Source organism: Notamacropus eugenii, chromosome 3, assembly GCF_028372415.1.
Source record: "Notamacropus eugenii isolate mMacEug1 chromosome 3, mMacEug1.pri_v2, whole genome shotgun sequence".
Lineage (NCBI taxonomy): Eukaryota > Metazoa > Chordata > Mammalia > Diprotodontia > Macropodidae > Notamacropus > Notamacropus eugenii.
The window spans coordinates 378953928-378970472 of NC_092874.1; the positions used below are offsets into that span (position 1 = coordinate 378953928).

The window sequence follows — 16545 nt, forward strand, 5'->3', positions numbered from 1 at the left end:
CTCATTCTGTACTAGTACCAGATTACTCTTGCTTCTGTATAAACCAGATCATGTCATTCCTCAGTGCAACACTTTAAAGTCCAAACTCCCTGGACTGGCATTGTAAACACCTCTACAATCTGCCACCTACCGATGTGGGCTAATTTCATACTAATGCCTAACCTAATGCTTCAGCAAAACAAGGTTACTGCCTGTGATACACATCCTGTACTTTCCTGAATCATCCATCATAACATGTAGAAATACATTAATTCCAGCTATTGTCAGTCTTATCATCATCATCTTCATTGTCATCAACAGCTTTTAAGTACCTAATTGTGTGTAGTGTCTGCTACTTGTATACAAAGTGTTACACAGACCTGATACCTGCCTATTAGACATGTATAGTCCAAGACATACCTTGGCCTAGTCATACATGTACCTGTATCCCTAGTGTATTATAGCCAGCTCTCAAATAGCCAAGGAAACAGAAGACAGCTATTGAAAAGAGCATTTACATCCATAATTTCATACTAGTTTTTCATCATTCGCTTACCATAATAAAATATCAATGTACATGAGTTCCATTTTTTCTTTCTTTTGCCATTCTTTAAATGGCAAAAGAGCTGATGACTGTGGTCAAAAGGCAGCCAACCAGTGTGGGGGCGGGGGTATTGAAAACGAAGATCCTAGATAATCTATAACTTGGATAATTAGTCTCTGATTAATTAAAAGTTGATTTCATTCATTGTAACATTTCCTCTCCCAAGTAAGTAGATTCAGAATATGATGAACATAAAGGAGTAGAAAATGAAAAGAAATCTCTGGGGAAACTTGTAGGTGCTTTATAACGTGTTCTTAATGGCAAAATATATATCTTTTGGGTTTGACTACTGGTCCTACCAGAACTAACAGATCTCAGTTATTCCTAGATGGCCAGTGTACCTACAAGATAGACTAGTAATTAAATAGCTTGCGTTCGCTGCCAAGAAGTTCCCTATACTATAGCCTTTGGAGAGAAATAATTTGTGATGCAAGCTGAAAGCTTCTCATTCTGTGCAAGGAATGCTTTAAAGGCACAAAGATGAGGGTGATTATAACCTGGTTAATTTTATGCCAGGTCAGTACATCTTCTGAGGTCCTAGGTAACTTTTCAGTCAAAGATCAGATTGACTACATTTGGAGTTCTTGAAACATTAGATTCTTTTCTGGTTTCCCATAGCTCTGCAAATCATGAATATGTTGATCAAATCATTCTTGCTCAGAAGTTGAATTGTGTTACTGTTTTGTTTGTTCAAATTCAGACACACAAGCCTCATGTTGTAATCTTTGACCTTGCTGATTCTGACACTATAGTCCCTGCAGCGAATGAAATCCTAAAATATACTGGTCATGTGGACATATTAATCAATAATGCAGGCATCAGCTATCGAGGCACAGTCACGGATACTGCCCTGGAGGTGGACAAGAAAGTGATGGAGATAAACTACTTTGGTCCAGTTGCCTTGACAAAAGGTACAATGACTGTGGATTTCTTTTAAATAGAGGAATATCATTTTGAAGTTTACTTAATTTGGCCCCTTGTTTAATCACCCTCTTTCAAGGCTCCCTTTCTTACCTATCCCATAATTTATATTAGAACATTTGTTTTCCTGGTTATTTCATTTGTCTAAATTTGGCTATCTCTAGTTTATAGCTTCATCTTAAGATACTCCTCCAGGTTTTAATTCCATTACTATTGTTTTCCTTTTCAGTGTGAATTGTTATTGATCAAAATCTCCTTTGGAACAGGAAATAGGGTTTTCCTGCCCACCAAGCACAGCTTTTAATTTGAGTGGTGCTAGCTACTGATATCATTCAAGGGGGGAAAGGGACATTGAATTTACCATGTAAAGCTGTCATTCATTCATTCTTTCAATGAACACCTATTTTCTTTTTGCCTTTTATGAGCAAAGGATTATTTGGGAGAAACATAAGTAAATGAGACAGTCTTTAGGAAGCTACAGTTGTCACATTTGTTCTGTTAGTCATTCAGCATGAATATATTAAGCACTATTGGGGGCAGCTAGGTGGTGCAGTAGATAGAACACCAATGCAGGAGTCAGGAGGATCTGAGTTCAAATCTCACCTCAGACACTTGACACTCACTAGCTGTGTGACCTTGGGCAAGTCACCTTAACCCCAATTGCCTCATCCTGAGTCATCTCCAGTCATCCTGATGAATATCTGGTCACTGGATTCAGATGGCTCTGGAGGAGAAGTGAGGCTGGTGACCTGCACAGCCCTCCCTTCCTCAAAACAAAGTCAAGTGCAAGTCATGTCATCATTTCTCTGATAGCATGATCTTCTTTGGCAACGAAGGATGAACACACACACACACACACACACACACACACACACACACACACTAAGCATTACTATGTACCATGCACTGTGCTAAGCAATGAAGTGACTATTAGAAGATTGGGCCTGATGGGATGGAGACCACCATGGTAGTCTCCCCTTAGGGGAGACCATGGCTCATAAAATTTATACATGGAAATCACTGTTATGAGGTTAGACCTGATGGTCTTGAGACTGTCATGATAGTTCCCCTGTTTTTCTTCTGTCCCCTTCCCCTTCTTCCCCATTGCTTGATATAAAGTTTTGCATTGAACTGATTCCCATTGTTTTACATGTTATTCCCATAAATTGTTTTATAATCTCCAGCATAAGGGAGTCCTCTCTGGGAGGATGGACATAAGGATCCTTTAGTGATCCTTGCTTTCTAGAACTAGCTCACAGTGTCCTACTCCCCCCATGCAGGTGCATTTGTTAGTAGGGTAAGTCCTTGTTCAGGGGCCCAGGTTATGTCCAAGGAAAGACCCATGGGCCCACCAGAGATGTTGGGGAAAACAACTCCCTAACGAATTTGGATGCTGATAATAAGCTTTGGTTTTATTGCAAGCAATGGAGAAAAGGGGAAAGAGGAGAGACGAAAAGGAGGTACAACATACAACTCACAAATATATACTAACATCAAGTATAACTCAGGTAAAGCAGGCGCTGTGTGGGGAGCATGGAGGCAGGGCTCCATTCAGTAGGAAGGAAGGTATACTCCGAAGTGCTCTTCTGAAAGGGGAGTTCTTATACTCTGATTTTGGGCAGCCCCCCTGCAGCTGGCTGATTTGTATACCAGAGGTCAGAGCAAAATACTATTTTAGGGACTTGTTATTAGGGAGAAAAACAAGCTTGTGGTAGGCAAAATATTGCTTTGGGGGTTTGCATATGTTTTAACAGAATCAAAAAAGGACAAAAACAAGGGCCCTGCCTTCAAGAAGCTTATGTTCTAATGGGAGAAAACAGCATGTCAAAAAAACCTCACCTCATTATACATCCAAGATATATATAAATATATATATATATAGTATAAACAGAAGTTAGTCTCGGAGAGAAGGCATTGGCATAGGGGGCGAGGAGGTGGTGGTCAGTGGAGGTCATGCAAGGGAGGAGGTCTGGGAAAGGACACCTGCAGAAGATGGAATTTGAGTTGTCTTAAAGGAAGCCAGAGAAGCTTTGATGCAGAGGATTCTGGACCTGAGGGACAGTCTGAAAAATGACACTGAGTTAGGAATGGAAGTCCTTGGATTGTAGAATATGTGGCAGTGAACAAAGTGTAAGAAGAAGGAGAGGCAAGGTTGTGAAGTGCTTTAGAAGGGAGAGATTGAGAATAATAGGGAGCCACTAGAGTTTTTTGAGGAGGGTGGGGTCAGTGTGGTCAGACCTGCACGTTGTGGAAAATTCCCTCTAGCAGCTGAGTAGAGGATGGATTAGAATGGGTGGAGACAAACCAGAAAGCTACTGCAGTGATCCACCAAGTTGGCATTTGTGTTAATGGCAGCAGGGGGATATAAGAGAGATGTTTTGAAGGTAGAAACATGCCTTGGAACAGACTGCATATGTGGGGCATGAGTCAAAGATGATACTAAAGTTGTGAGCCTGTATTTAGCTTGTTTGTATATATTTGTTCATTTATCTTCCCCATTAGACTGTGAGCTATTTGGGAGCTGGGACTATTTTTGCCTCTTTTTTATATCTCCAGTGCTTTGTAACAGTGCCTGGCACATAGGTGCTTAATAAATATTTATTGAATAATTGATAGTAATAGGGAAGTTGAGTAGAGGAATTTGGTAGGAAAGATGAGTTCTGGTTTTTGGACATTTTTAAACAAGTTCAAGATCTCAAAGGCCGATGTCCAACGAGCTCAGGAGAAAGGTTAGGATCTGGGAATCGTCTGCAATCTACAGGAGAGAAAGTATCCAGAAGAAGATGATAAATGGTGCCAAAGATCACTGAGAAGTAAAGAATGGTTATTGAGGCCATTAAATTTGGCATTTGTTAACTTTGGAGAGAGCAGTTTTAGCTAAATTGAATGAAAGGAGAAATGGGCTTTCTCAAGGAGTTTAGCCATTGCTGAGCAGATATAAAATGATAGATAGCTAGGAAGGATCAAATTAGGTTTTCTTAAGTATGGGGGAGACATAGTTGTGTTTATAGGCAACAGGAAAGGAACTAGTACATTGATAGATACTGAAGATAGGTAAGATAATGAGGATGATGGAGGGGACAGGGTGCTAGAGAAGATGGGATGGGATCTAGGCATGTATGGAGGGTTTGACCTTGGCAAGCAGGATGGACATTTTATCCATCAGATGAGAAAGGAAAGAGGGAGATAATACAGGATGATTTTAGGGAGATGAGATGAGGAGGAGGATAGAGAGATTAAGTGTCCTCCATTTCTTTGGTGAAGTATGAAGCAGGGTACTCAGCTGAAAGGGTGGGAGAAGAGGGGGCCTTCAGAGGCTTGAGAAGGTTTGAAACAGCTGGCCCTTGGTGAATATGAGCATGAATAGATTAGAGAGATCTGAAAATGATTGCCTTGCTGAAGTAAGAGCCCAGTTAAGATTATATAAATGCTCTGGTGAGCTATGCCTGTTTAACATAATGGCTTTATTTTGGGGGAGCATTTTGCTTTTTTAACTGCTGTGATTGTGATCTGTTATATTCTAAGGCTTTTTCTCCTTCTTTAGCAATTCTCCCCTCCATGATAGAGAAGAAACGAGGTCACATTGTTGTGATTAGCAGCATTCAGGGCAAAATCAGTATTCCTTTCAGATCAGCATGTAAGTATCTCCTCAAATCCTTTATTGAAATTTAATAAGTCCTGTTCAAAGTCTTGCATGCTTCCAACCTGTGAACTTATCAACTAAAGGGAAGGCAAAGAATAGGAATGAACATTCTTGAAGAAATGGTATCTCTTCAAAACTAGGTCATTTAATTTTGATAAATTTTTACTTTTAATCACATTCCATTGATTTTGTTTTCACCTGATACAGAATTGAATCAAATATATATGTGTCCCATTGCATTATTAAATGTGGTCAAGATCTTACCAATGTCTTATAATTAGGTTGAACTGACCAGGCTTAAGGATGCTGTCCATTAGGACTCTGCAGCCCTTTAAGACCCTGACTATGTACAGAAAATCCCAGGCCCAAAGATTCTAGGGAGGCATCCCTTGGCAGGATACAGGTTACAGCCTTGGTGTCTAATTTTGGTTTGGCACTTAAGGCTTGCTGAAAAATAATCCAGGTCTTTGAGGAGCCCTAAAAGTAAGCCAGTCCCTTGAGAAACCTTAGGACTAGACTGAATTCATAGGATCACTGACAGTAGGAGTGAATCCCTCACCACCCATCCCTAGCTTATACCCCCTGAAAACCTTGGATCAGGTCAGTCTTAAACTGCTAGCGCTTGAGAGCATTCTAAAGGTCACCAGTACAGCTTCTTCATTTTATAGATGAGTAAATAGATCCAGAGAGACTGTGCCCCAAGACCAGAAAGGTAACGGAGTTGGCATTTGAATTCAGATCCCAAGACTCCAAGTTTAGCACTCCAAGTTCAGCATTCTTTCCACCAAACCATGCTGCCTTCCCATGAATAGGATTCATCTAAAAATTGATCTGAGGAGTGCAATCCAGGGCAGTGAATGAAGTAACTTTAACTTCCTTCATTTGGCTTTCTCTGATCTTTCCTTAGTTTTGTAGCCATTTTTATTTCTATCTTCTTGGCTGGTAAATAACTCTTTCTTTCTTTAGACCTAAAAGCTCAGAACATTGTATTTTAGAGAACCCCAAATTTCATATGAGTCTCTCATTTATATACTTAAAGACCATATTTTAGGGATATTAGTTCCCTGTTTAGGGCACATTCTTCCCTAGTACCCCTGGAGCAGTGCCCCACAGTCACTTTATTTGAGAAGCCAAGATGAGCACATTTCTGTAGCAGGTGAGTGATTTCTGCAGTATTTCTAAATGAAAATATACCAGAGAAAAAGGTTTGCAAAATGGAATGCATAAAGAATGAAGTTATCTGTTTTAGGGTCAACGTTTCTTCCCCTTTGTGTGTTCCTTATGTGGCTGTGTTTTGCAGATGCAGCCTCCAAGCATGCAACCCAAGCATTCTTTGACTGCCTTCGGGCGGAGATGGAACAGCATGAAATTGAAGTGACTGTAATCTGCCCTGGCTATATCCAAACCAATCTCTCTCTCAATGCCCTTACTGGAGATGGATCCAAATACGGAGGTAAGAAACAAATTTCCCTGTGCTGACAAGAAACACTGATAGCTGCAGGCATGTGAAGTCACAAAGTACTGCTTCCTTTGACCATGGGATTCTTGTTTCTCAATTCCCCAGAATGAAAACAATCCCAGGATTGGTTCTTAGATACTAACACTTGAATCACTTCCCAGTGCCTCAGCAAGAGCTTGTGACTCCTGACTAGTCAGGTTTTAAACAAAGTGATGTCAGGTACACTGACCCTAGAGAAGGGCTTCTGTGGTGCCTAAGGACCTTGACAACAGTTCATCCCTAACTTGAAAACTCTCCAGACCTCCTTCAGAAATGATGTGAGAATCCTTTAAAACTAATGAAGTTTACAGAATCTGTAAATTGTCATGACCTTAAAGGTGGGGCTTTTCCCTTTATGCTTGGGAAATGAAAGAGAATTTCCATGTTGTGACACCACATGGCTCCCTCTGAATCTGCTACTGTTACAGAGGTTACAAATGGTTGGAAATAATTCTGCTATCATTGAAAGAAGATTTTTTTTCCCAGTCCTTAAAGTTTTTCTTTTTTTCAGTTAAGAGCAACATGTCAGGTCCTCTTTACCCTCTGCAGGTAGTAGAAACAAGGTTGAAACTAACCAACTAGCCTCTATCTCAGCATCAGCGTTTAAGGCCTGCACGGCTGTGCCTTCTACTGACTCTGAACCATGTCTGTCTGCCTAGGCCTGGAAGTATGCACCTTCTCTTTCCTGTCTTCACTGTCCTTGACCTTTTGTCTTCTTAGGTCTACAAGATCTCAGAGACTTCTCTTGTGTAGTTTGACTTCCATTCCTGGCAGCTCCTGACACACTGTCACTCATTCTCCTACAACTGGGCAAACATGTATTTGTGTTTTAGTAGGGTGTATAAAGTTGAAAACCACCACAGTCTCTGGCCTCAAGCACTCAGCAGGGGGAATGTGATGTGGACACAAGTAGATATGACTCAAAGCCGATGAAGGAAAAGGGGAAGTGTCTAGACAAAGTGCTCTGAGAAAGAGGAGGAAAAGGGAGATGTCACTTTGAGCTGGGGAGTTAGGCACCATGGTACTTAAACTGGCCTTGGAAGGAAGAGAAAGATTTCAGTGGGCAGATGGGATATCAGTGGGATAATCTCTGCCAGATCTGGTGGGGAGTATATACAAATGCACAGAGGTGGGAAAACCTCAAATGAGATAGAGAATAGGAACAGCAGTAATAGTAGGAGGATAGAAAATAGAGTCCATGAGACTAGAAGAACAGGCTAGATCCAGTTTGTTACATACCACGCTGCACTTTGTATTTTCTCTTATGAACATTAGGGAGCCGCTCGAGGTGAGGAGTTTTCATAGTCTGACCTGTGTTGTAGAAAGATAATCTTGGATGTAATGTGGAGAAGAATGATTTGGAAAGTAAAGATTTGAAACAGGGACAGCAGTGAGAAGAACACTGCAATATGTAGTGCAGTTGAAAAGCAGTGAGAATGCAAACTGAGGTGGTGATATTATAAGTAATGGTTGGGAAGAGAGGAGAAAGAGAACGAACATTTATTAAGCATCTGTTACGTGCCAAATATTCATTGGATCCTCACAACAACCCTGCAAGGAATGTACTATTATATTACAGGCCCACATTACAGTTTGAGGAAACTGAAGCAGGCAAAGGTTAGTGACTTGCCCAGGTTGCACAGCTAGTGAATATCTGAGCCAAGTTTGAATTCAGATCTTCCTGACTTCAGGTCCATTATACCACTTAGCACAAGACGAATGAGACAAGAGAGACCATGGAGCTAGAATCGACAGGATTTTGGATCTAACTGGATATTATAGATGAAGAAGAAGAAAGAGTTAAAAAGGTTTCTGAAATTTTGAGCCAGGATAACTGGGAGAATGATGGTTGTGTCATTTAAAAAACAGGTAAATTGGGAGAATTTTTTTTTTTAAATGAAAAAAGATAAATTAAGATTTGTACATGTAGAGTTTGAGGTACTTTTGGGACACTGAGGGAGTGACTAATTCAAATGTAAGACTGGCAGAATCTGGGAAGTTATTGAGGCACAGGTTTTTTCCAACATACAAACTTAAACAAAAAGTTCCCTAATAATAGAAGTCAGTCTTCTGAAGCAAAGTATATGATAACATCCATCCATCTACCCATATATATGAACGTATACACATATATGTACGCACACACACTTACGCTTGATTGTTATCAGTCAGGATCCACAACTTTTTTGCTGGCTTATTTATCTCTCTTTTTGCATAAAGAATGACTTTCAGAGGTATGTAGCATCAATACTTACAAAACTGTTGCCTTGATAGTGTTCTGAGATCATTTTCAAATTAGCCACAATGAGTACACTACCATTTATTTATACTGACAGAACTAGAATGTGAAAAAATGAGTTCTGTCAAATAATAGTTACACATGGTCTTTTAGATGTGCTCCTACCTATATTTTCCTATCAGTTAATCACACTTCACTTAGAAAACCAAGAGATTACCTCTCCTGAGGATGTTTTTATCCTGAGCCCCCTCTTGATCCTAGATTTAAATATTGCCTCCAAACACTAGCTTTGTGACTGTTGGCAGGTCAATCCTCTGGAAAGAGGATAGATTTCATGACCTCTGAGATCCCTTAGATTTCTAAATCTATGATCCCATAACAGAACAGCCCTCAGTTATAACCTCTAATTCTTAAAATGTTGCTACCTGAATTCCTGATTAGTTACTAGTTAGATTAGCCTGAGAACCAGGCCATCATCAGTGTGTGATATTAACTCACAGATGAGATTAAGGCCTATTTAGGTTAGATGGAAGAGATGCTGCACGGCAACCTGCCTCCGATGTAGACTGGCTGGGGGACCCTGGACAGAGGACCCAACTTAGAAGAATAATAAGGTTTGGGGGGTGGGGGTTTAGGTTCAAAAGGCATTTATTAATCATTTACTTATATATTTTTGCACAGATGTCAGACACCATACAAAAAAATGGTTAACCAAAAGTATGATACACTGTTAAAATTAGATTGTTGCAAAGGATTTCCTTCCCTCCATTACCCTTCTCTGAGCCTTGGTTCCCTCACCTGGGAATACTAATGATTGCATTACCTACACTTCCAGGTTTCAAAGCAGGGGCCATATACATGTGAAAGCTATTATAGTCAACTCTTCTGGGTAAGAGTAATAAGTTGCTGAGAAAGTGCTGACCTGTAATGGGAGAGGGAGTTTTCTCACCTGAGAGTTCACTGCACTGAAGAATCGTATGTCTAGTCCCCATCACTTCCCTTAGTTAAATAAGTGAAGTTAAGAACAAGTTGAGGGAGCTTTGAGGGGCCTTTGAGTCTATCCCATGTCTCTGAACAGTATTTAATTAAAGTCATAGGATCATAGATTTTAATCTGGAAAGGACCTTAGAGATCATGTAGTACAACTTGTTTTATTTTATTTCCAAGACCTAAAGAGGTTAAGTAACTTGACTAAGGTCATGTGGATCTTAATTATCAGAGCTGAGAATCTAACCTGGATCCTCAGATTCCAAATCCAGCACCAGTTCGACCATACCCCCACTCACCAAGGGCAGGGACTACCTTGCACTGTATTAGCACTGGTAGCTGCTTAATAAATGCTTGTTGACTGACTGACTGAAGATAGCAAAAGACAGAAGGAGACTTCAGTGCCTTTGGTAATCCATCCCATTAGTCATTTTCCAAAGTTAGGACACCCCATATAAAACATAGGGACTGTTACTGACTCACAGAATTACTGTTTGGAGTGACCTTGAGAGTTCATCTAGTCTCTGTTTCTGCCTGATGCCCCCTCCCACTGCTATTATTTGTCTCTCCACCCTGAGAAACTACTTTGCATAAAGTTATATCTCCTCCTCATTAGTACTTCTCCTTTCCTTCCAACCAAATGTCAGTTTTTGGTGGGTCAGCACTATTTTGTTTCTATCCTTGTACCCCTAGGACCTAACCCGAGAGTCCATATACACCATAGTGTTCCCAGGTTCTGTAAAAGCTTAGGAAAAGTGCAAGGGAAGGCTGCCTAGCCTGTTTTTGTTTTCAGATTTCCCAAAGACATTCCCAAGCACTACTTCCTAACTAATCCTAGAATCCATAGGGACAGCGGGCATTTATATAGCACTTGCTAAACTAAGCACTGCATACATTGCCTTACTGGATCAGTTAATTCAGCAACCAATTTATTAAGCATCTACCATTGAGTAATTGTTTTAAAATCAAAGAAATCGTAAGAGAGATGGATTCCTGTACCCTAGCAAAGGATTTTAAAGAGGGGCTCATACAGTTAGTGGAACACTGGAGAACCAGTGAATGACCTGGAGATGTTTAGCCTGGAGAGGAAAAGCATTAATGCGGACTGGACCAACCAAGTTCAAATATTTGAAGGCTTGTCCTGGGGAGAGGGCTTTAATCTGTTCAATGTGACTGTAGCTGCCAGAGCTAGGAGCCATGGGAAAAAGTTAAAGGTGTAGTTCTAGGCTTGATGTAAGTAATTAAAGCTTCCCACCTATGGAATGGGCTGCTTCAGGAGATAAGAGGAAGAGAAAGTTAAGTGGTAAGGTGGTGATATGGGGGGAGAGGGTGAACCAGAGTTCAAATGTGGCCTCAGGCTCTTCCTAGCTGTGTGCTCTGGGCAATTCACTTCCCTCTCCTCAGTTTCCTCGTCTGTAAAATGGGGGTGATAATAATAGCACCTACCAGGTTTGTGGTAAGGATCAAATGAGATAGTAATTCTAAAGTGTTTCCGCACATAGTAAGTGAAGAGGTTCGGGGTGCAAATGATGAAGTACAAGGTGTGTGCCTGGTGGGGTCACCTCAAAAGAATTCCCTCAGGCTGTCTCCAGATCAAGTCAAGGCATTTATTCTGGGTAACACATCGAGCCGGCTCCTCCTTAAGGGAAGTTACCTTAAGGGAGATCCCATCTTGGGGGGTTTGGGGGGAGGGGTAGCCAACTCCTTAAGAGACAGGCTGCTGTAGCCAGGAGGAGCTGAATTCTTATAGAGGAAAATCTGCCATGGGTGGGAGACTAGGTAGCATAGGGGCAGGAAGGTGAGGCAACCAAGGACTTGTAGGCAAGGGGGCAGTGGTAGTTCAGAGTTTTCCCACATATAGTTGAGCCAATTTGCCCAGAGTGGAGGGGCCCCTGTTAATTTTGGTATTTCATTGACCAGCCTACTTAAATCTCTTTATTTCCTAATGTGACTTTAAATGGTCCTTGAGACAGTGGGCTTCTCTTTGGCCAGTCTATTTGAATCTCATTAGTAACAGTGCTATATAAATGTTAGCTGAAATTATTATCATCATTATTATTAAAAGTTAGCTCCTAGACTGCCTGGGCCAAAGGTCTTCCCAGGGAAGGCTGGGATAATTATTTATGTCTTGGATACTTGGGAAGGGCCAGTGAGGGCTGAAGTGTGAGATGAGATTCCATGTATGACTCTGCAGCACACTTTGCTAAATGTTGAAGATGTAAAGATAAAAATGAAAACTGATTCCTGCCCTTAGTGAACATATGTTCAGATTATTTGAGGAAGAAAGGACATATAAGGAAAGACTTTCTATAGGAGACAGCACATGAGTTGAGCCTTCAAGAAAACTAAGGTGTTTTGGAATTAAGGACGGGTAGCCTTCCATATGTGAGTAACAGCCTGTGCAAAGTCCTGGAGCTGGGAAGTGGAATACCAGGTTCAAGGAACAGCAAGTAGGTTGGTCTGGCTGAGATGGAGAGTGTGTGCAAGAGCAGTGATGGTGAACTATCTAGAAAGCTAGACTGGGGCCAGATTGTGAAGAGATTTAAATGTCACACTGAGAAGCTTGAACTTGATCTCAGAGACAGTAGGAAGCCACTGACAGTTCTTGAGCAAGGGGAAATCACATGGCAAGATCTGTGCCTTAAAAAGATTATTTTGCTATCTGTGTTTCTTCTCTTTGGAGAAGAAAGACCCGAAGAGAGGAGACTGGTTAAGAAGTTATTGTAGTAGTCCATAAGGGACAGGATGAAGCCTTGAACTGATGTGGTGACCACATGAAGAGGTGGAAAGAAGGAGATGGAAAAGAGAGACGAGGTGGAGGTGGTGGTATCAATGAAGGTGAAGAGAAGTATGAGAGAGCTTAGGGTCACTCCAGGATTTCAAACCTGGGGTACTGGAAGGATGATGGTGTCCTCAGCAACATGTCCAACAGAGGGAGATATCCACCAGGCAGTTTGTGATGTGGAACTAGAACCTGGGAGAGTTTAGGACTGGATTCATAAACTTGAGTCATCTGCAGGCTCCAAGTGATGGGAACTTCTTCTAGTTAACCAGTTTTCTTGGTGCTATACTTTGTATCCTCACTAGGGCTGAAGTACAGCTGGCCATTACCTAATGTGGCCTTTTCTCATCTAGGCTTTGATTAATATCAGTTTCCTTAACCCTCCAAAATAGGTATTTTCTAGCCCTCATTTCCCCTGCCTTCTGCCCCCACTTTTTATTTTTTGCTTTTCTAAATTTTCTGTTGTCCATATCTATCCCTCTTTTGATATAGAGCATAAACTAGAACTTATTATCCTGGTATAGTTCTGAGTATAAGACAGTAACTATCACTATTCCACCAGAATACAAAGAAGAATTAGTAATGTGAATTCAAGCAGATTTCTAAAATAGGAAGCATGAACAAACATGTTGCCAGCTCTATATTGTAGTAACTACTCGAGTGTGCGTATTTAGTTGTGATACATAGGGTTTGACAATACTGTTATGAAAAATGAAAGTCTGTGTTATTTGTTGACTCCCATCCAGTATTATACTGACTTTCAAAATTACAGTTCTGTATTACCAATTGTAGTCAGTTTGTTTTCCATAGTGATCCTTTTGTCTTTTTAAGTCATATTTGTATGTAATTGATCCTTTCTGATCTTAAATTTGGGTAAATTGTTTTTCTTCCACAGATACCACTTACAAAGGGCACTATGAATTTTGTTTTTCTCTCCCAGGGTGCTAGTCATACCTCTCTAGATGGTTTCAGCTACAAACCCCAATAAAGATGCTTTTACTTTCCTCATTCATGCCAGTGATGAAAACATTAAATGGCAGCAGCTCTTGTGGAACATTATTCTCTTTCTTGAGACTGAATAGATTTCATTCTACTAGAACATATAGTAATCCAATAGGCAGCTAGAAGACCCGAGTTCACATGTGACCTCGGACACTTACCAGCTGTGTGGCCCTGGGCAAGTCACTTACTCTTTCTTCCCCTTGGTCTCCTTATTTGTAAAATGGGGATAATAACACTTACTTCACAAAGCTGTTGTGAGAATCAAATGAGATAATAATTGTAAAGTGCTTAGCACAGTGCCTGCTTTATATAAAGGTTGTTATTGTTGTTATCAATAAATTGTTAAATGAGATTAGAACCAACCTGCTTAGGGGACATATTTTTAGTCAGTTGAGGACTTTCTTAGATTACTGTAGACTCTATAGGATAGTCTGGTGAACATCTGAACCTTTTTTTTTTTTAAATAAGGAAAGAAAAATTATAGAATATTTGTTCTGGACGGAATCTTGTGACCTGCCCAGGGTCACAAAGGTAAATTAAGGCAGTGGTGAAAGCATAAACCAAATACAGATTAAACTTCAGTAGACTCTTTCCTGTAGGGTTGTCGACCAGCTTCCTTACATGTAGCATGTAGCCTAAAGAACCACAGAACAGTGGTAACCACCCTCTGGGCGTTACCAGTGGGTGGCCACCTTCTGAGGCACAAGTAGCCTCCTCATAGGAAATTTAACCAGCTTTCTTTTTCTTTCTTCAAGTAGATTTAAAGCTTTACATACTAGGATTTCTAACTTTATCTTTTAGTTATGGACAAGACTACAGCCAATGGCAGAAGCCCTGCAGAGGTGGCTCAGGCAGTTCTCACAGCTGTGGGGAAAAAGAAGAAGGAAGTGATGGTGGCAGACCTGCTGCCTAGTTTGGCCATCTCCCTGAGAACTCTGTCTCCTCGGCTCTTCTTCTATCTCATGGCAATGAGAGCCAGAAAGGAAAGGAAAGCAAAGGACTCTTAGTCCTACTTCAGAGAGGCTCCATTCAAGACCAAGCACATGCCCCCAATCTTGGTTTGGTAGTAGCATGTGTAACAGTTGAGCTAATGGAAACATTAAAGGGTCTAACCAGTGGGGAAGGTGATAGAGCTGTTTGCTCCAGGTCATATGGTAGCCTCTTGTGGCAAGGAAAAGGAACTAAGGAAATTATGCTGAGCTCACATGCATGTCTTTAATTGTGAAGAAAAAAAAGAAAAAAATGAACGGGACTAGCCAGAGTCTGATGGGTTCAATATGTACCTGCTGGAGAACTTCTGGCACTTCCAGGTTGCCAGTTTTGCTCTCTCCTGTCAATCCTTCGAGTCAGAAGAACTATCAGGATTTCTTGTTCCAGCAATTTGACAAGCCTTGGCCTATCAAAAATTACTTAACCTATTAATCTTCAGCATACAACTCATCCCTAATCCCTCATGGAAGGCTCTATACATTTGAAAAACTATTTCTTCTGTCTGTTCTACAGAATTGTTCAGCTGTTTTTGGTTCTGGGATGTAAGGAGCTCAAGGTGTGGAGATTCCTTCCACTGATCAGGCAACTTACTAAGACAGTTGCCATGGGTCCTGAGAAGCTGAAGTAACTTGTCCATGTCAGTGTATATCAGAAGCAGGACTAGAACTCAGGTCTTCTGATTCCAAAGTCAGCCAAGGTGCTCAATATGATGCTGCTTCTCATTCGACACTTGTGTCTTAGCATTTAACCTCTATCATGTACTGTCCCTGGACTTAGGAGCTTCTGACATATCCTAGGTTTTATAAAAATTGGAATTTCAGAGAAATGTCAGATTCATCACCACCTAACATGATACCATAATGAATATAAGGTGGCAAAAATTGAGAATATATTAATAGAAATTGAGTATTAGCTGCTGTCAACAATGCCTGGCTCAACTACAATCCAAAAGCAAGAATTCAGAAATAGTTTGGTAAGGGAATAAATCTGAAAGGAAGCAATGTCTAGTCCTTAGGAGGATCCAGCCAACACTGAGTATTTGCAAAATTAGCCACATTCCATTTTGGGTAAGGGCTATGTAAATGTAACGTAGTTACATTTCCTGGAAAGGAAGAGAATTTGGGTTTTGTTTGTTTTCCTACCTCTCCCAACCCAAGGTATCCTGGCCATTCCAGGGATTCTTGATTGTGTTAGAAAGCAGGTAAGATGGGAAGTGGTCCTCTCCCTAACCCAGAATATTTGCAGCCACTTAGGCCCTTATCACAGGAGGGAGAACTTTGTAAGTTTTCTTCTCAGCAAAGGATGAGACTGGTGGATAAGTGAAACAAACCAAGACAGTTATGATTCCTGATCCCCAATTCTAAACCAAATAAAAATTTCCTGTAATTTTCTTTCCTCTCACTAATGGTGAATGTGACCATATTATTGCATTGTCCTGTATGGGTGCAGTATTAAATAAGGACATTGACAAGTAGTGGGAAGTGCTTTTTTTCATCAATGTTTAAAGTTCCATGCTCTGCTCAGAATACTGGTGATAGCAAAGAAAGTGTATGTTTGGGAGTGTTTTAAGGCAAGCCAGGACTGGTAAGGTCCATCTAGTCCTTATCTATAGATATTTATTGGAACACTGAGCTCTGAGAAAAAGGGTAAAGATGGAAGTATCAAAATAGCACTGCACTCCACTACTCAGGTTTAATTGGAGATGGGTTTACAAGCAGCCTGACCTGCCACCTTGTAACAGTTCTTCCTGCCATACCTTAACGCTGTGAGTTCCCTCTTCTGCCCTTCTATCACTTCTGCCACTATCGTTTCTTTCACCCATCTCATATGAAGAGGTAAATCTTGCTTACTCCTTCTCAAGGCCTCTTCCTTACACAAGTGATCCCATCCCATCCCATCT

At 40.8% G+C, this 16545-nt stretch overlaps 1 protein-coding gene across 3 annotated transcripts in view; it reads left to right on the forward strand.

Annotated features, from left to right (window-relative positions):
• The window catches only part of DHRS7B (dehydrogenase/reductase 7B), a 68496-nt gene extending 52377 nt beyond the window's left edge, over positions 1 to 16119 (forward strand). For 2 of the 3 annotated variants that reach the window (XM_072597606.1, XM_072597608.1), the window contains exons 4-7: positions 1284 to 1494; positions 5049 to 5141; positions 6448 to 6600; positions 14457 to 16119. In XM_072597606.1, the coding sequence (XP_072453707.1) occupies positions 1284 to 1494; positions 5049 to 5141; positions 6448 to 6600; positions 14457 to 14662 (663 nt within the window). In that variant the 3' untranslated portion in view covers positions 14663 to 16119. Of the gene's footprint in view, positions 1 to 1283; positions 1495 to 5048; positions 5142 to 6447; positions 6601 to 13548; positions 13708 to 14456 lie in introns of those variants that run through there. The other variant, XM_072597607.1, reaches the window with a different exon arrangement.
• The last annotated feature ends 426 nt before the right edge of the window (positions 16120 to 16545 follow it).